Source organism: Carassius gibelio, chromosome A25 (genome assembly GCF_023724105.1).
Source record: "Carassius gibelio isolate Cgi1373 ecotype wild population from Czech Republic chromosome A25, carGib1.2-hapl.c, whole genome shotgun sequence".
Taxonomy (NCBI): Eukaryota; Metazoa; Chordata; class Actinopteri; order Cypriniformes; family Cyprinidae; genus Carassius; species Carassius gibelio.
The window spans coordinates 5,956,741-5,977,548 of NC_068395.1; the positions used below are offsets into that span (position 1 = coordinate 5,956,741).

Genomic DNA, 20,808 nt, shown 5'->3' on the forward strand with positions numbered 1-20,808 from the left:
GTAGTGAATAAAAAACGCTCTGCTCTTGACCCCGAAAATGTTGATCGACTTGTTTTCCTGTCCAATAAATTTGTAATGGCCCTAGCCTTTTGAGCGTTTCATGACTGCCTAGCCTAAGTGTCGGTTATGTTAAAAAAAAAAAAACAAACACATGGCCTGTTCTAAAGTCCGTTAAAAGTTTCATGTTTTGAACAGTTGTTTGAAATGGATTGAATCATTAAATAATCTTGGAGATTTTGCCTAAATCATAAATGCAGCCGGGTTGAAGCCTGCAGTGATGTTTTTCTTTTGTTATGGCAGCCGTCCCCTCTGCTAACATATTTTTTCGAGAATTTTGCACTCCTGGATGGAAGCATATGTTGTTCTAGAACTTGGATATACCTTTCAAGATTGATGGTGCTGTTAGATTTTGCTTTATTTGGCTGAGCAGTAGTTTGGGTGGCTTGCCAATGTGATAGATTTCTCTAATACATAAAATAAGTAAGCTGTTTGAGGGCCAGATAAAAATCCAGTAGTTTTCTGGCCTTGACCCTTACGCACAGAGATTTTTCCAGAATCTCTGAATGAAATTATGCACTGTAGATGATGATAACTTCAAACTCTTTTCAATTTTTCTCTGAGAAACTACCACTATATTGTACCACTATTTTTTTTTTTTTTTTGACAGAGACACTGTCACTCTGAGAGGCTCTTTTTATACCCAGTCATGTTACCAATTGACCTAATAAGTTGCAAATTGGTCCTCCAGCTGTTCCTTATATGTACATTTAACTTTTCCGGCCTGTTATTGCTTCCTGTCCCTTCTTTTTCGGAATGTGTAGCTCTCATGAAATCCAAAATGAGCATGACATTTCAAAATGTCTCACCTTGAACATTTGATTTGTTATCTAAATCTATTATGAATAAAATATAAGTTTATGAGATTGGTAAATTATTCCATTCCTTTTTTACTCACAATTTGGACAGTGTCCCAACTTTTTTGGAATCGGGTTTGTATTTAAATTGTTATTTTCTACATTTTATTTATCTAAATAAAGTTGTGACATTTTAAGTTTAAATATTTAATACACATTTTAAATAAAGAATAATACATATGAAAAAATAAATGTAATCATTATATAATAATTATATTTGCATTAGGATTTAATGGGGATATGAAATATGATGCATATTCATATTTGAATTAAATATTGATCTGTTAAGTGTTCTTTTTTTAATGAATGATGCATGAAGTTATCACACAAATTATTTCCAATTATGTACTACAATACGTTTCCCTTTTAGTTTAATATTTGTATTTTGAACACCATGTCAGTGCATGTACTTTTTTGAGTGACTGTGAAAAATGAATTTGTCACTGTGAATTTGACTCATGTAATTGATGAATTACAGTCCTTCTGTGCTTTGGACACAACGAATGCAATGCAGATAATATTTTACACAAGTTGAAAATTAATTAAAAGACATAGGACTTTCTTTTCTTGTGTTGGGCATCAGCAAAAAAAAAGCACTTTCTAAAGATGTGCTGTAAACTTATGAGTCATAAATTTACAGCACATCCTCAGAAAGTGCAGTTTTTTAGTATTGTATCTTTTCACAATCTCTGCTTGCAAAAAGCATGCAAACTCAGTATAGCAAATGTGATTGTCTGTGTGAACTTTGAAGAGGAGGAGGGGGGATGAAGTATATTTCCTTATCAAACCACAGATCTGGGTTTCTATTTAGCATCACGTCCGAAAAAAACAAAAACAAAAAAACATTTAAAGATGTGGTGCAGACTTGGACTGTCTCAGACATCTGCAACAGCTCGTTATCAAAGCTTGAAGATCAGCTTCAGATCAGAAACCATGAGGGCATCTTCTTTGTGTCTGTTGTTCGGGCTGGTCCTGATGATGACCTGGACTTCTGAGGCTCAGCGTAAGTTCTCTTGAAATACAGTTTTGTGACTAAATTATTAAGACATGAAGTTGTACATAAAGTTTAAAGGGATTCAAATGGATCAAATTAGAAATAAAATAATTTTACAGCCAGGGACCATAGTGGAACCTTTGTATGTTCGTCACTGAACTTTGATTTCTCCAGTGAGCTAAAAACTTACAGAGCTTGAAAGAACCCAGAAACAAACCGATGCTGATTAACCAGCCAGATATGGTCCTTCACAGAACCTAGAAAGGACCTTTATTTTGAAAGATGAATAATATCAAAATAATATTTGGTTGGATATTCAATCAATTTTATGGTTCTTTCCTAAAACTAGACGATATATTTTATCTCACCAACAGCTCAGGCTGCTGCTCCAATTCCTGAGGAGTGTTGCTTCAATTTTATCGACTTTCAAATTCCAATCAAAAAAATTGTGAGTGCTGAGAAGACAGATTCACATTGCCCTGTTCCTGGCATTGTGTAAGTATTTAACTCTAAAATATATTATTAAGAAAAACTAGTAAACGCTCCTTTTAATTTGTAGACAAATGATTAAACTGATTTTGTGTATGTATGAAAATGTGAACTTTCCCTGCAGGGTTACGACACCTAGAACCAGATTTTGTGTGAAACCAGAAGAGGCTTGGATAAAGAGTTATATTAAGGAGCAGCTCAAGAAAACATAAAATAATACTGTTACTGCTTAATACAACTGTCCTTTCTTAAGAAATGAATTTTTGCATTTCCTGAAACTGAATGTTAAACTCTTTTCATTGGTAACACTTTACAAAAAAGTTCATTAGTCAACATTAGTTAACTACTTTAGTTAACATGAACTAAGAATGAACAATACCTCTACATCATTTATTAATCTTAATTAATGTTAATTTCAGCATTTATGGAACCTTTTTGTAAAGAATTACCTTTTCATTTAGCACTTAATCTTTGCAAATAAATATTAAAATGCAATGAGATTACCTGGTGTCAAACTTATTTGAATGTGTGCATATTCATGTAGACCTATTCAATTAGCATAAATAATAGAAAATATGGTATAACTCTCATCAGGTAACATCTCATGTTTAATAATGTAGTTAGGCAGAAAGAATAAAAGATGAAGATAAAAACAATCCGAAATTTGCATATACACATACAAATAAAGTAAATTACACAACAATAGTGTTGGGTTAGATTGTTTTATTTTATTATATTTCTGTAAAATGTGAGGAGTTTTAATATTTTGAAAACTCTCATTGACATTTAGAATGTGAAGTGAGTTTATTATAAAGGGCAATCTGGGTGAGAATGGCTAAAATAACATCTGTTTAGATAAACTGATCTAGGACCAGCCATAACTAAAAATCCAAGATCAGTTTAGGAATAGATTAAGGGACATCTAACATAATCGGATCACAATAAAATAAAAAAAAGAGAGAATAAAACATGAGCAGACAAATGCTGTTAAAGTCTGCAATTTTAAGGCAGAATGTTCAAGCAATATCCTATAATATTATTGTAATTATTTTATATCCATCCATATAAAGAAATGACAATTGTCATTAATATCGATGATCATTTTATATAACACCATCTATGGTAGGGACACAATTTTATACGTACACAGCCAGCAAACGGGTTTAAACACAGAAAATTGTTATTGTCATAATTTAGCTGCGCAATAACGTCAAAACAGGTTTTCAAATGTTTATGACCCCAAAAAAAGACACAACATCATGTCTCACACACCAGCAGAAGCCAAAAACCATTTATCCATAGCTTTGTTTTCAACATACACAAGCTTAGCTTTGTATGAACTCGTTGCACTTGCTTCTGTCTGATTCTCCATCACACCCATACAAACCTACCACCAGACCATCTAACACTAACACATTTATTCATTTAGCAGACACTTTTACCCAAAGTGACTTACAGCACATATACGTTTTTATACAAGTATGTGTGGATGTGTGAATGTGGACTGAAGAGCTGAAAATGTCTGTCTGTACCGTCAGAAATTATTAAAAACATTAATTAATTAATTAAAGGAATGTTGGTCAATATTCTCACTCTAATCGAAAGGTCGAGAACATACTTGACATACTGGGCATGTTGTGCAATACAACAGTCAACCAGAAGAGGGCGATAAAGTCGTGCGTGGATGTATCATTCCTTTCATTCATGTTGCAATGGAAAGTGCAGTAAACTGTATTGTAGCACTCCAGCATGCGTTTCTTATGGGGTCATAAAACATCAGAGCATCAAAAGAGATGCAAGGAGTGTCTGGTTTTGTAAGAAATGGAGCTTCATGATGTCTTTAAAAGATTTTTCCTTTTTTCTTGTTCTTTTCCATTGTCCTGAGAATAAAAAAGACAGAAACATTAGTGATTAAATTTATTAAAATAATTATTAATTATGGTTACCGTAAATATCAATATTTTTCCATGTCCTCGATTTACAGGTGCATCTCAATAGATTAGAATGTCATGGAAAAGTTAATTTATTTCAGTAATTAAATTCAAATTGTGAAACTTGTGTATTAAAATCAATGCACACAGGCTAAAGTAGTTTAAGTCTTTGGTTCCTTAATTGTAATGATTTTGGCTCACATTTAACAAAAACCTGCCAATTCACAACTAATCTCAACAAATTTGCATATGGTGACATGCCAATCAGCTAATCAACTCAAAACCCCTGCAAAGGTTTCCTGAGCCTTTAAAATGGTCTCTCAGTTTGGTTCTCAATGATACACAATCATGGGGAAGACTGCTGATCTGACACTTGTCCAGAAGACAATCATTGACACCCTTCACAAGGAGGGCAAGCCACAAACATTCATTGCCAAAAAAGCTGGCTGTTTACAGAGTGCTGTATCCAAGCATTTTAACAGAAAGTTGAGTGGAAGAAAAAAGATGCACAACCAACCGAAAGAACCGCAGCATTATGAGGATTGTCAAGTGAAATTGATATAAGAATTTTGAGTGAACTTCACAAGGAATGGACTGAGGATGGGGTCAAGGCATTAAGAGCCACCACAAACAGACGTGTCAAGGAATTTGCTGAACCACAGACAACATAAGAGGCGTCTTGCCTGGGCTAAGGAGAAGAAGAACTGGACTGTTGATCAGTGGTCCAAAGTCCTCTTTTCAGATGAGCGCAAGCTTTGTATTTCATTTGGAATCCAAGGTCCTAGAGTCTGGAGGAAGGGTGGAGAAGCTCATAGCCCAAGTTGCTTGAAGTCAAGTGTTAAGTTTCCACAGTCTGTGATGATTTGGGGTGCAATGTCATCTGCTAGTGTTGGTCCATTGTGTTTTCTGAAAACCAAAGTCACTGCACCCGTATACCAAGAACTTTTGGAGCACTTCATGCTTCCTTTTTGCTGACCAGCTTTTGAAGATACTGATTTCTTTTTCCTGCAGGATTTGGCACCTGAACACACTGCCAAAAGCACCAAAAGTTGGTTAAATGACCATGGTTCTGGACTTGACCTGAACCCCAGAGAGAATCTACAGGGTATTGTCAAGAGGAAGATTTAAGAATTAATGCAAATGGAGCCCCTACCAAGTATTGAGTACATGTACAGTAAATTAACATACTTTCCAGAAGGCCAAAAATTCACTTTGTCAATTTGTTGAGATAGTGAATTGGTGGGTTTTTGTTAAATATGAGCCAAAATCAAAAGAACCAAAGACTCAGTCTGTGTGCACTGAATTTAATACACAAGTTTCAAAATTTGAGTTGAATTACTGAAATAAACTTTTCCATGACATTCTAATTTATTGAGATGGACTTGTAATTTTTTTATTTAATAAAATTTTTTAAATATTTAATTTTATAATATTATATCACTACTATTCATAAGTTTAAAGTATTTTTTTGTTGTTGAAAAGAAAATAACTCAGCAAGGACACTTAAATTTGATCAAGAGTGACTGTAATGACTTCTATAAATGTCACAAATTATTTTAAATAATTGCTGTTCTTTTGAAATTTCTATAAAAAACCCTGGAGGGTGAAAAAATCTACAGACTACAAACTTTTGAACGGTAGTTAATGTATAACTAATGTATGTTTTGGGGTTTCGTTTCATGTTCTTGTTTTCATGTCTTTTATTTTGTAGTTTGACTTATGCTGTTTATGTCATGCTTCCCTTGCTCTCTTGTCTTCATGCTATTGGTTGCTCTTGTTCAGTGTGTCACGTTCTCATTGGTTGTCTTAGTCATGTGTCTGTTTGCTCATTGGTTTGTTCATGTCATGTGACCCTCATTGTCTGTTACAATTAGTCATGTTTTTGTGTCACCTTGAGTCACCTTGTTGTGTATTAATGTTGTATCCTGCTGTTAGTGAATCTGTTTCATGCTTCGTCAAGTCAAGTCTGTTCATTCCCAATCAAGTCTATTTGTGCCTAGTCACGTATTTGTATCTTGTTTGGATTTTGGATTTCACTTCTGTAAATAAAACTGCACATGGGTTCTTACTACGCTAGCCATCAGTGCAATCATTACAAAAACATACTAATTAAAAAATGATAACTAAAGCCAAGTTAAAAACAAACCACAATACGCAGAATTCTCTACAATATCCTTTATATAATTTATTAAATCATACATTTGATCAAATTTAAATAAAATATAAAATATAAAAAACTCTATGCCCCGCCTTTCAGAAACGAATCTTTTATAAAGCTTATCCATCTGAAATACAGTTTTATTTTTTTCAGTTTTAATTTCAGGATTAATTTTTTTTCTGTTTAAATTTTTCTTGACTCCTTTTTTGATTATCAAAAAGCATGTCTAATTAATTAAAATCATGAAACTTATACATTTTCACAAATTTATTAAAACATTTAGAGTCCTAGGAAATGTTTTATTTCTCACCATATTTTTTTATTGTTACCAAAGTCTGTGTTTTAGCATGTCTAATTATTTGAATGCATAAAAAAAAAACTTAATTTGTTCTTTTTTTTTCTTAAAGTAGCTATATGATTTTTTTCTTCCCCTCAGAAAATTTTCTGGTTATCAAATACCGTATTTTTTGGACTATAAGTCGCACCTAAGTATAAGTCGCATCAGTCCAAAACTATGTCATGACGAGGAAAAAAAACATATATAAGTCGCACAGGACTATAAGTTGCATTCATTTAGAACCAAGAGAAAACATTACCGTCTACAGTAGCGAGAGGGCGCTCTATGTTTTCAGTGTAGACTACAGGAGCACTGAGCAGCATACAGCGCCCTCTCCTGGCTGTAGATGGTAATGTTTTCTCTTGGTTCATTTCTCTCTGTTCATGTCAAATTAAGTTTGATAAATAAGTCGCACCTGACTATAAGTCGCAGGACCAGCCAAACTATGAAAAAAAGCGTGACTTATAGTCCAGAAAATACGGTAAAGGGATGAAACATCAATTTCATTGAGCTTTTAATTATTGAAAATTAAGCAAAATTTATTTTTGGGCAAACAAAGGGGATTTACTATAAAAATTATAGTTGTGTGATTATTCCCAAAAAAATAATATGCTGAAATCACCACAAGTGTCACATGCACTTCAGTATCAGTACATTATGCGTGTAGTAAACAAAACCGTCCATCTACGCCATTTATTAACAGAGACACCGAACATGCAAAATTCACATTTAAATAGACTTTTGTTGCTTAAGATTTACAGATACTAGTCCATGTTGTGATTAGATTAAAGTGTAATGACATACTTTTGATTCATTAAAAATTCATTAAAAATTTAACAAATAAGGTAACATTCCGTGTTAAACTGTGACTTCCATTTTTATGGCAGGATTCTGAGATTCTGTCCACGTTTTCCGCATCGTGGATATCATAGGGCCATACAATAAAACCCGTTATAAACTAGACATTTGTTGCATCCAGTGAGAACATAATTTCCGATTATTATAAGGGGCTTTTTACGCATTGCGTATCGTGCTATATAAACATAGAACCATGTCTGCATTTGTGATCGGAGAAAGGACAACCAACAAGCTACTCTACACTGCTCAAAACTTGTGTTTGAATCACCAGTGGCAAATTCTTTTAATATGAAAACGTACTTACAGCCTGTGAGTCAGAAGTGTCCACCGTAAAATGCGCTGCACACATCTGAATGTTTGGGTTGGACTTAGGGCTGGGCGATATGGAGCAAAAAATATATCTCGATATACGATATATATCTTGATATCTTTAAAGGAAAAATAATCCCCAAAAAACTACTGCAAAAACAAATATGCCAAATATTAGATGTTTAGGGCCCTATGAAATGTTTTATTTTTTTCTTCACCATATATTTTATTGTTACCTAATTCTGTGTTTTAACGTGTAATTATTTAAATGCATAAAAACTACTTAATTAGTAAAAAAAAATTCTTAAAATGGCCTTATGTGAAATGTTTTTTCCCTTCAGAAATTCTGTGTATTTAAATTTTTCTGGTTATCAAATGAAGGCATAAAACATTCGTTTAATTTATCTTTTAATTATTTAAAATTAAGCAAACTTTATTTTTTGGTAAACAAAGGGGACTATTACAAATAAAACATGGAATAAATGTTGTGTGATTATTCCTTAAAAAATTATGTTCTTTTCATTTTAATAGTAGTAGTAGTGGTTTATGTACATTCGGCAGAACAATAGTAGGCTAATAGATTTCTGGCCAATACTTTTATTTTGACGGGTTTACCGTTACAGTTCTGTGTATGTGAAACTACAGTCTAGGATGTGATATGACGCTAGTTTTACTCAAATCAAACGGTCAGATGCTCAAGAAGTGGCTCTCAGTGCAGTTCTGGAGATGTTCCTTATGTGTTCACGTCTTTATTAGTGAGAGGAAAGAGGCTGAAATCAGCGCTTCCGTGTGTTTAATGAATGAAGACGCGCTTCTGCGCCATTCATTAACACAGACACGCAGAACATGCAGGATTCATATTTAAATATACTTTTCCGGGTTAATATTTGCAGATATTAGTCCATATCATGATTTTATGTAAGTGCATGACCTACTTTTGATTAATTAATTCAAAATTTGACAAATTCCGTGACATTCTGCGTTAAACTGTAAATTCCGTTTTTATGACTGGATTCCGCGATTCCATCCACGTTTTCTGCATCGTGGAAATCATTGGGCCCAACACTTTAAAACCAAAGTGGTTTAAACCAGCGGGTCCCGCTTTTATGAAATTATTTGTCCCGCCCCAGCCCGCAAACACAGTAAAATGTCTTTACCCACCGCGACCCGCGCATCGGGGACATCACGGATCGTAAACTTATCAAAGAACCTAATAAAATATGAAAATATATATTCCAAATATTTAATAGCCTATAGGCTATATGAAATTGCACTAGTGATCGCTCGTCCGTGAACAAATCTTTAGGTGAATGGACCGTTCTCGTTCAGGTAACCCACTGACTTATATTTCTCGTTCACTGAAGTACCTCCCTCCACAGCAGCGCGTGCACAGCTCATGAACAGCTTGTGTGACGGAGCATGTTATTTGTTAAATGTAGTGAACGAATCCGCCCTTCACTGAACGAGATCGAGAGATATTTAGCATACAGGACATAACTCCATGTTTAATCCCCGATTAATGTGAATATTATATATATATATATATATATATATATATATATATATATATATATATCGATGTATCGATACTATTAAATTTCGGAATCGTGACGTTTTTAATTTCCGAGAATCGCGATACTTTTGAAGTATCGGTGCACCGTGCAACACTAGTCTGGACTCCTTTATTAATGAAGTATATAACAGACGTTTCAATATATTGGTATTAAATGCATTTTCTGATAATTTATATTTCACGTTTTTACTGCAAATGTCGAAATATGTGCTCATTGGTCCATCAGTGCTTGAATCACTGATCACATTAGAATAAAATATCTTAGAATAAAATACAAAATTGACTGATTTATGAATGTACAGTTTATGCATAGTTCTCATCAGTCGGAAATACAGATAAACGCTTTCATTTGTTGTATTTTTGATCCTGAAAGAAAACAGAACAACAAAAGAGCAAATCATACCACCGTCTGAGGTTGTGCTTCAAGTCGAACGCACCCATTATTAAATCGTTCGCAGCTGAGCATCACGAGAGGCGGATCTGCACCAGAGCACACATGTGAACGAGCTGCACAAAGTCATTTTCAGATGCAATTAAAAAAAAAAAAAAAACAACCCTGGATAGCCTAGATTAGGCCCATATTCACAAATGTGTTAGCTATGGAATGAAATATCTGATATTCCGATTGTTAAATACATGCAAGTGGAAGTGTATTGTTGTTTAAACACCTTTATAACGATCGCGTTAGTTGAGATTCAAATTTTGAAATAGGCTTAAATCAAACACATTTTAATTCAGATCCTGTATATATATATATATATATATATATATATATATATATATATATATATATATATATATATATATATATATATATATATATATATACAGACCCGACCCGACCCGTATCCGACACAGTTGGATATTTTTCACCAGTTTCAGCCAAATTTGCGGGTCACCCGTCGGGTAAAGAACCCGTTCAGGACTCTAATGTGGATGACTCTTAACTTTCTTAAAGAATATCTCTTTGGGTTTGAGATTTAAAGGGGGGGTGAAATGCTATTTCATGCATACTGAGTTTTTTACACTGTTAAAGAGTTGGATTGCCATGCTAAACATGGACAAAGTTTCAAAAATTAAGTTGTACGTTTGAAGGAGTATTTCTGTTCCAAAAATACTCCTTCCGGTTTGTCACAAGTTTCGGAAAGTTTTTTTCGAGTATGGCTCTGTGTGACGTTAGATGGAGCGGAATTTCCTTATATGGGTGCTAAGGGCGCGTCTGCCGGAAGAGCGCGCGCTCCCGTATAGCAGAGCAGAGAGAGGCTGTGCACAGACAATCACTGATCAGAGCGAGAGCGTCGCGAAATGTCACAAAAGGAGTGTGTTTTTGGTTGCCAGGGCAAGACAACCCTGCACAGATTACCAAAGAAAAAAAAGCATTAAGGGACCAGTGGATGGAGTTTATTTTTACAGAGCATCAACGGAGTTGTGCAAGTGTTTGTGTTTGTTCCCCTGCATTTCGAAGATGCTTGTTTTACAAACAAGGCCCAGGTTGACGCTGGATTTGCACATCGTTTATTTCTTAAGGATAATGCAATCCCAACGAAAAAGGGTCACGATCGTGTGTTGGAAACCAGGCGGTGAGTAAAACTGCTTAAAATATCTCTGTGTTGTTAACTTAGCTATTGGCGCGTAAGCACATCAAGTAAACAACATGCGATGTTGTCATCAAACTGCACGAGTAAAACTGCTTCAAATATCTCTGTGTTGTTAACTTAGCTATCAGCGTGTAAGCACATCAAGTAAAAAACATGCGATGTTGTTATCAAACTGCACTTTCCACATGTACAGCTTAAAAAAAAGAAAAAAAAAGAAGACAAAGTGGAACTTAGTCATTTTCCAAAACCGCTAAGCAAATATATACAGTTTCAGTACATACCACATAGAGAAGCCTTTGCTGATGCTGCTCTTGTTAAATTTCAGCCTCTGGATCTGTGTCACAGCTTCCAGACTCGCTCAACACAAAATCCTACTGGCGCTCGTGATTCTTTAGCTCCGCTCACACGTCACGCCTCTAGGCACTCGTGTTTTTCCGGGAAAAATCGGTACAGACTATCTTTCTCTTATGAATATAATAAAACTAAAGACTTTTTGGAGTTATGAAGGATGCAGTACTACTCTATAGGTACTCAAGATTAACAGGATATTGAGTGAAAACGAGCATTTCACCCCCCCTTTAAGTGTTGCAACTTTACAGATCTTATTTATGTACCAAGAGCTTGTAACACTCCAAAGAAAACGTAAAAATTTAAAATCACATCATATGACCCCTTTAATGTATTTCTTTTTTTACATTTTGTTTTCAAATACACTAAAATAACTAAATTATTACTAAATAATAAAACTTTATTTCAGGCTAAAAAAAAGGTCAGTCTGCTTGAATCTACTTAGATGCATGAGTGCAGTTCCTCATTTAAAATATTGTTTTGCTAGCGAGTTACAGAAATGCTATTTTAAGAGAAAGACACTATAGAAATGAGCTGAAAGAACAGCAGAGTCTCACTTTGATGAATCAAGTTTCTGCTGCTCCAGGATGCGTTGCTGGGACTCCCAGTTGGCCTTTTCCTCCTCAAACTGGCGCCTCTTCTCCTCAAGCTCTTTATACTGAGCTTCTAGATTCTTCTTCATCTGTTCTTGACGCCGCTCCAACTGCATCACAGATGTCAAAGGAATTTTAGTTAAGTATGTGATATTAGCCATGACAAATATGGAGAGCAATGGGAACAAATGCTTAAAAAAAAACCTTATCTGGACCTAGAAACCAAACACAAGCGTCCCAACATACACACCTCGGCCTCAGAGTCCTTCAGTTTTTGCTTCTTTTCTTTGACCTTCATCTCAAAGACCTGCTCCATCTCTGTCTCCATATTCTTCATCTTCATCACATGCTCCCTCCTCCATCTGGGCCAGGGGACTCCTGCAAGAGAGTCATTGCAACAATTGTAACAGATTTGGAGACATTTAGTAATACATCACTTGCTCATCAATGAATCCTGTACAGTGAATGGGTGCCATCAGAATGAGAGTCCAAACAGTTGATAATAACATCACAATAATCCACATTAGGTAAAGCAATATTATGGATAAAGGACTCGTATTTTTGTTGAATTGTCTTGATGGATTTGTTTCTTACAAACATGGAGCTTTTTAATTCACATGTTAATAGATGGATGTGGATCAATGCTTATGGATTATTGTGATGTTTTTATTAACTCTTTTTCTGACAGCACACATTCATTGCAGAAGATCCATTTGTAAACTCATCTACATCCTGGATGGCCTGAGGGTGAGTAAACTTAAAGCACCATTTTTATTTTTGGGTGTACTATACCTTGAAGGGTAGAATTAAAAAAAAAATTTAACCGTTAGTCTACAGGAAAGGATCGACAAACTTTACAGAATTGATCCAAACAAAGGATGTTTAGGACAAAAACTGAAACACATTGAGCTAAAAATAGGTGTCGACCTGCTGCAGGATTGCATTTCTAAAGTTAATCTGTCTGTGTATACTATAAAAAGCACTAATACTAAGGTCAAAACTTTGAAGTCCAATGTTTTTTTCTTTGCACCTTGCAGCCCAGATTATGACATGAAATTCTTCTGAAATTTCCAGCTTGTCATGAATGCTTTGGACAACAGAGGTGTGAATAATTTAGCCACCTTTGGTAAAAGTTAAGGAACTCTACGTTTCTAAAATGTCTTTTCTTTTGTAATCACAGGGGCCAGGAATCACGTCAACAGGATGTGTTTGGCTGCTGACATTCCCCTTATCGAGAGCGGCACGGCTGGATATCTGGGACAAGTCACAGTTATCAAGAAGGCAGGCTCTTCTATTAAATCAGCAACTTTTGTGGCACATGTTGCTGTATTCATCTCAGTGTCACTCTCTAGGCATTCACCTTTTGTAAATCTGCAAACTGCAGGGTCAAACGGAGTGCTATGAGTGTCAGCCTAAACCCACGCAGAAAACCTTCCCAGGCTGCACCATTCGCAACACTCCCTCAGAGTTTCAGTGTAATTTATATTGTTTTCCATGTTCAAGGATGTTGTATTTTTTTAATTTATGTACTTTGAACAAACAATACTGAATGAAAGGGAAAATCCACAGCTGTGAATTAATGACAGAGAGAAACTGGTTGTGTGTGTGTGTGTGTGTGTGTGTGTGTGTGTGTGTGTGTGTGTGTGTGAATTAGCTCTGTCTGTACAGTGTGTCTATAATAATAGTGAAGCTGCAAGTTGAATTACTTCAGAAGCATTGTGAAGTTGTAGCCTTTTAATGTGCTATCCAAGCTTCTTTATGAAATATTGAGTTTGTGTGCTTCTGAATGTCTGTGTATGCACAGTGCAGTCTCTGATGTTCATCTGCTTCAGTGCACCGCAGTAGTATAGAACAGTGATTAAACTGACACGACTTTCCCTCAAAAAACACATCAAAACCACCAGTGCTTGAGTCTTCACCATCACAGGGGTAGAAAACTGTCACCCTCGCAGCGCTAGTCTCATCACAGAGACTAAACTGATGATATTCCTAAACTAGGGCCCTATGAAATCAACTTTACTCATTCACAAATTCTGTTTTTATGTTTTAATAACACACAAATAAAAACACTGAAAGCCTCATCAACATAACCTCTCTTCGATATCAGTTAAGTGTGTGCTTTCTATCACTTAATGCTTGTTACATTTGTCAGATTACAATCTTACCACAACCCTTTCACAATAATTTTGAACTGTAACCAACTAATTAAATTATATTACATAACTGTTATATATTATGCATATTTGTAGAGAACCCGCATTAAATTATCCTGCTAATAGCAGCTTACAGTTTCAAAATCCTCTGTACATAGCTAACAATAACGAAGTTAAAACTATAATACTACCATAGACACAGTAACAATATTACAGTAATATATAACAATAATACTTGTTATAACTAAACATAATCTTTTATTGATACCATTTTAAGAATACTAAAGACATTAATTATGATTGCCTTCCTCCAACTTACCACTTCAATATTCTTAAAGCCGGTGAGCACCAGGTTTTTCAGCAGCTCGAAGCCAATGCCTCCCGCCCCGACCACCAGCACCCGGCAGGAGTAGAGGGAGTCGGCGAGCTCTTTGCGGAGATGTCCCACCAGTTTTGCCATTCTCGGCGTTTCAGCGGCGCGGACAAGCAGCAGTTTGATTCAGCAGGGAGGGAAGAGACGCGCGGAAGGTGCGCATGCGCAGAGGATGAGCGCGCAGCACAAAAGTGAGCTGGATTTACTAGCGACTTCTGCTCTTTCTTTTACTGTCTATGCTTCTGCTGGTGCGGCTCAGCTACAAAATACATTTATTAGATCATAAAACGGAAATAAAACGAATACAATTCCTGACAGCAAATATTTACATAATTAAATCAGACTATCACTTTGCAATATGGTCCAATTTGTTCAAATGTGTAAATGCATTTGGCCTATAGACCTTATTCATTCGTGTTAGTTCATAATAAATTAAATAACAAATTAATGTTGACATATATAACAATTTTGATTTAAAAAATGTATTAGTAGCCTAACTGTTGAAATGACTGATATTAATAAATGCTCTAGTATTTATTGGTATTAGTATTTATTTACTACGTGTAAACAAGTGTAGTCAACTAATTTTAACAAATACAATCTTTTTGTAAAGTGTTACCATCTTTAGTTACTTTCAATAGTACTTTTGAAAAAATAAATAAATGAAGTGTTAAAACGTGTATTTTTAATGTTGTATTACTTTTGATGACTGATGATGAATTTATTTATTTATTATTTAAATAGTTGAAAATACTGTACATTAAATAACAATAGACATAAACAGAATAACAATAAACAAATAATATAATGATTAAATGTGGATTCATTGATTTTGCAATTTGCAAAGATTAAAAGATTAATACAAATATGTATATACACCCCATGACTCTCATTTTCATAACTGAAGTCGGTGATAATGGGGCCTGATTCATCCAGCACAGAGAGTCTGCCTTCCTCCAACAGCAATTATTAAGTAATAAAAAAAACAAATGTAAATATAAGTATTTAAAATTAAAGTTATACTTTTGAAAAAAAAAAAAAAAACACATCCTGTATTTTTTAGGTTGCATTATTTTTAATGACTGAATCTATTTATTTAAATATGAAAATATAATGACATTAAATAATGAAAATAGAACAACTAATAAAGTAGCCTAGCCTAATGATTCTGCTTTGTATATGTGTGTGTGAGAGAGAGAGACATGACATACAGCTAAGTATGTTGACCATACTCGGAATTCATGCTCTGCACGCACACAGCAGTGAACACACACCCGGAGCAGTGGGCAGCCATTTATGCTGCGGCGCCAGGGGAGCAGTTGGTGATTTAGTGCCTTGCTCAAAGGCTCCTCAGTCGTGGTATTGAAGATGGAGAGAGCGCTGTACATTCACTCCCCCAACCTACAATTCCTGCGCAACCTTTGGATTACAAGTCCAAATCTGTAATCATTAGGCAATGACTTCCCAACATGATTCATACGTGTATACACACACACACACTACTATAATATATGTATAGGCCTATATGCTCACACACACACACACATTTGTATAACACATGTAAATGCCTATATGCCACACACACACACACACACACACACACACACACACACACTTGTATAACATATGAACCGGCCTATATGTACACCCAAAATTGCATTTTCATGCAGCTTTGCTCCTCTGTATAATGAATGACGTGGTTAAGACTAAAACTGCAGTGCATTAAATAGCCACCGCTGAAGTTGTGAAGTGTAGGTGTCAGTTTCAGGAGGGTGTATTTCTCAGAATAACGATGGTCTACGTGTCTTTTCCAGTGAACTGAAAGGCCCATTCTGCTCTTCTGGAAAGAACACATTTTAAACTAATTCTTTAAAGGGAATTTACAAAATATTCAAGTTTAATGTAGATTAAGTGGATGAATTTGTCCTGCAATTATATGGAGAAAACTTTTAAATCACTTAATTAAATTAAATCCTGAAAAAGTCCAATAGAGTGATGCAAATCTCACATTAGCCAGTTTGACTAATTTGATCATATCCTACATACTGTAACACTAAGTACCTCATATCAAAATGAGTCATAACAGAATGAGTCAACGTTTTTCATGTCATTACTAAAGGAATAAAAATGACACACTGCTGGTGGTTCCTCAGGGGTTTTGAATCTGGTTTATGGTTCATTCACTGTACTTTAGTAATAATATGTTAAATTATCAAATCGTTACTGGTGTATTTGTCAAATTTATCATGAATATTGCTGAAAACAAATAAACATGCACAGTTTGTGAGCAAGATGATTATATAACTGATACACATATTTACACATTTTAGTAGAGTATTTGCATATGTGCCATTTACTGAACATGAAAATGAGAGTACATATCATACAAAAAACCACAGGCCAAATGTGCTGAACGCTAAGATCTTGATCATTATCAGGCTGAGTAGATTTTTGCTAAGATGCATCACCTTTGTATTACATCACTTGGTTTTCCATTGTTTCGAGAAGAACGACCCTTTATGTAATATGTAAAAAGCATTTCATGCATCGATTATGAACAGATTAAGAAAAAAAGTTGAAACATCATATGTATACCACATGAAATGCTAAACACTGAAAACATTAAATGCACCATATCACCAGATCAATGACAGACCAAAATAGAAGCTGTTTGATAATGAGAGCAGGATGTTTCTTTGTTTAATTTTTTATTTTTTTACACAGCGCTATATAAAGACTTGTGTGGGATCTTGATTAAAAATAATAATAAAAATGTAATTTAATATTTAGGCAATACAGTACTTATCTAAATAAGTGAAATACATATACTCCATAGAAAAAAGTAGAATTATTTAAATAGTTATTTTCTACATTTCATTTATCTAAACATTATTATTACTAATAGTTTTTAATTATCAAAGTCATAGTATTATGTTAAATATTTAATACTTATAATAATTTAATATTTTACATTGTAAATAGTTACATTTTAACTGAATAATTACATTTGAAATGTAGAATAATACATATTAAACATTTCAAGTCGTGGCCTAATGATTAGAGATTTGGAATCCAAAGGTTGCAAGTTCAAGTCTCGGGCCGGCAGGAATTGTAGATGGAGGGAGTGAATGTACAGCGCTCCCAATACCACGACTGAGGAACCCTTGAGCAAGGCACTAAACTCCCAACTGCTCCCTGGGCACTGCAGCATAAATGACTACCCACTGCTCCGGGTGTGTTTGCACTGTGGATGGGTTAAATGCAGAGCTTGAATTCTGAGTATGGGTCATCATGTTTGGCTATATGTCATGTCACTTTCACATCATATTTATATCATAATATATTTGCATCAGGATTTAATGTCATTATGATGCATATTCATTTGTGAATTGCATGAAGTTGTCACAAAAATTATTTCCATTTTGTACTACAGCATGTTTGCATTCTACTTTAATATTTGTATTTTGAACACCTATGTCAGTGCAGATACTTTTTTGTGTGACTGTGAAAAATGAATTTGTCACTGTGAATTTGACTCATGTAATTGATGAATTACAGTCCTTCTGTGCTTCGGACACAAAGAATGCAATGCAGATATTATTTTACACAATATGTTACACAAGTTGAAAATAATTTTGAAGACAAATTACTTTCTTTCTTATGTTGGGCATCAGCAAAAACTGCTCTCTCTGAAGATGCTTTAAACTGACTCCTGTATTTTATCTTCTCACGATCTCTGCTTGCAAAAAGCATGCAAACCCAGTATAGCAAATGAGATTCTCTGTGTGGGCTTTGAAGAGGAGGAGGGGGGATGAAGTATATTTCCTTATCAAACCACAGATCTGAGTTTCTATTTAGCACCACGTCCGAAAAAACATTTTAAAGATGTGGTGCATACTTGGACTGTCTCAGACATCTGCAGAAGCTCGTTATCAAAGCTTGAAGATCAGCTTCACATCAGAAACCATGAGGGCATCTTCTTTGTGTCTGTTGTTCGGGCTGGTCCTGATGATGACCTGGACTTCTGAGGCTCAGCATAAGTTCTCTTGTAGTACAGTTTTGCTTCTGACTAAATTATTATTTAAATAAGACATGAAGTTGTACATAAAGTTTAAGTGATTAAAATGGATCAAATTAGAAATAAAATAATTTTACAGCCAGGTACCATAGTGGAACCTTTGTATGTTCGTCACTGAACTTTGTTTTCTTCAGTGAGCTAAAAACTTACAGAGCTTGAAAGAACCCAGAAACAAACCGATGCTGATTAACCAGCCAGATATGGTCCTTCACTGAACCTAAAGTTCTAGAAAGGAACTTTATTTTGAAAGATGATAATATCAAAATAATATTTATATTTTAGATATTTTATACATGGTTGGATATGATAAATTTTATCATTCTCTCCAAAAACTAGACAATATTTATCTCTCCAACAGCTTATGGTCCTGCAGTCCCTCAGAATTGCTGCTTCAATTTTATCGACTTTCAAATTCCAATCACAAAAATTGTGAATGCTGTGAAGACAAATTCACATTGCCCTGTCCCTGGCATTGTGTAAGTATTTAACTCTAAAATATATTATTTTATATTTAATATATTGCTCCTTTTAAATTGTAGACAAATGATAAAAACTGATGATAACCCCCCCTCCCCACCCCGCAGGGTTACGACACCTAGAACCACATTTTGTGTGAAACCAGACGAGGCTTGGATAAAAAAATATATGGAGAAGCATTCATCTTAAGAAATAAAAACACATTATATTATGCACAAAATAATACTGTTACTGCTTTTTTTAACAACTGTCCTTTCTTAAGAAATGAATTTTTGGATTTCCTGAAACTGAATTAAACTCTTTTCATTGGTAACACTTTACAATAAAGTTCATTAGTTAACATTAGTTAACTACTTTAGTTAACATGAACTAAGAATGAACAATACCTCTACAGCATTTATTAGTCTTAAATTAATGTTAATTTCAACATTTATGGAACCTTTTTGTAAAGTGATACCTTTTCATTTAGCACTTAATCTTTGCAAATAAATATTAAAATGCAATGAGATTACCTGGTGTCAGACTCATTTGCCGTGGGAAGTCGTGGCCTAATGGTTAGAGGGTTGGACTCCCAATCGAAGGGTTGTGGGTTCTAGTCTCGGGTCGGACGGAATTGTGGGTGGGGGTAGTGCATGAACAGCTCTCTCTACAGTTCTCTCTCCACCTTCAATACCACGACTTAGGTGCCCTTGAGCAAGGCATCGAACCCCCAACTGCTCCCCGGGCGCCGCAGCATAAATGGCTGCCCACTGCTCTGGGTGTGTGCTCACAGTGTGTGTGTGTGTGTGTGTTCACTGCTCTGTGTGTGTGTTCACTGCTCTGTGTGTGTGCATTTTGGATGGTTAAATGCAGAGCACAAATTCTGAGTATGGGTCGTCACCATACTTGGCTGAATGTCACTTCACTTTATTTGACTGTGTGCATATTCATGTAGGTCTATTAAATTAGCATAAATAGTAGAAAAGATGGTATAACTCTCATCAGGATTTCATGTTTAATGTACAGTTCGGCAGAAAGAATAAAAGACAAAGATAACATAAAAAACAATCAAAAATTAATAAACATACACATACAAATAAAAATAAATACAAACATGAAAAAGATAAAGGTTCTGATTACATAAGACATATAGGTATTCTTGCCACACACACACAAAATCATTGCAAAGATGCCATTCTATTCCTAAGATTATATATATATATATATATTATATATATATATATATATATATATATATATATATATATATATTATTTCCTATTAAAACAACATACTAGAAGATCAGTGTGTGGTTGTAGGTCCAGGAAACATCTCAGTGCTTATCAAACCTCAGATCTGAGTTTCTGTTACATCACACTGGAAAATATTGCAAGCACGAAGCAGCTTCTAATTTATTGAGATTATTCCAAAAACTCAACATCAAATCCTGCAGATCAACTTCAGATCAGAACCCATGAGAACATCTTGTGTTCTGGTGTTGGACTGGTCCTACTCATCACTTCTGAAACTCAAAGTTCTCTTGTAGTCTGAATTATTTATTTACATATTACACTTATTTAGTGTAAAATATGTTTTCTGAAAATCAATGTTGTTGTTCTATCAGCGTCTATAATCTAGTTTTTTTT

General features: G+C 34.7%; 2 protein-coding genes across 4 annotated transcripts in view; one reads left to right on the forward strand and one right to left on the reverse strand.

Annotated features, from left to right (window-relative positions):
- The window catches only part of LOC127947425 (SUMO-activating enzyme subunit 2), a 65,277-nt gene extending 50,493 nt beyond the window's left edge, over positions 1-14,784 (reverse strand). The window contains exon 1 of one of the 2 annotated variants that reach the window (XM_052544534.1): positions 14,634-14,784. In XM_052544534.1, the coding sequence (XP_052400494.1) occupies positions 14,634-14,715 (82 nt within the window). In that variant the 5' untranslated portion in view covers positions 14,716-14,784. Of the gene's footprint in view, positions 1-14,574 lie in introns of both variants that reach the window. The other variant, XM_052544536.1, reaches the window with a different exon arrangement.
- LOC127947429 (C-C motif chemokine 14-like) lies at positions 1,752-19,691 on the forward strand. Of its 2 annotated transcripts, none has more exons than XM_052544543.1 (3): positions 1,752-1,917; positions 2,283-2,403; positions 2,522-2,897. In XM_052544543.1, exons 1-3 carry the CDS (start codon positions 1,767-1,769, stop codon positions 2,607-2,609), a joined length of 360 nt encoding a protein of 119 aa, XP_052400503.1. In that variant the 5' UTR covers positions 1,752-1,766; the 3' UTR covers positions 2,610-2,897. The 2 variants fall into 2 exon arrangements, 1 of the variants encoding a protein (XP_052400503.1); XR_008151291.1 differs by lacking the exons at positions 2,283-2,403; positions 2,522-2,897 and adding exons at positions 19,065-19,182; positions 19,291-19,691 and having other exon boundaries at positions 1,770-1,917.
- The last annotated feature ends 1,117 nt before the right edge of the window (positions 19,692-20,808 follow it).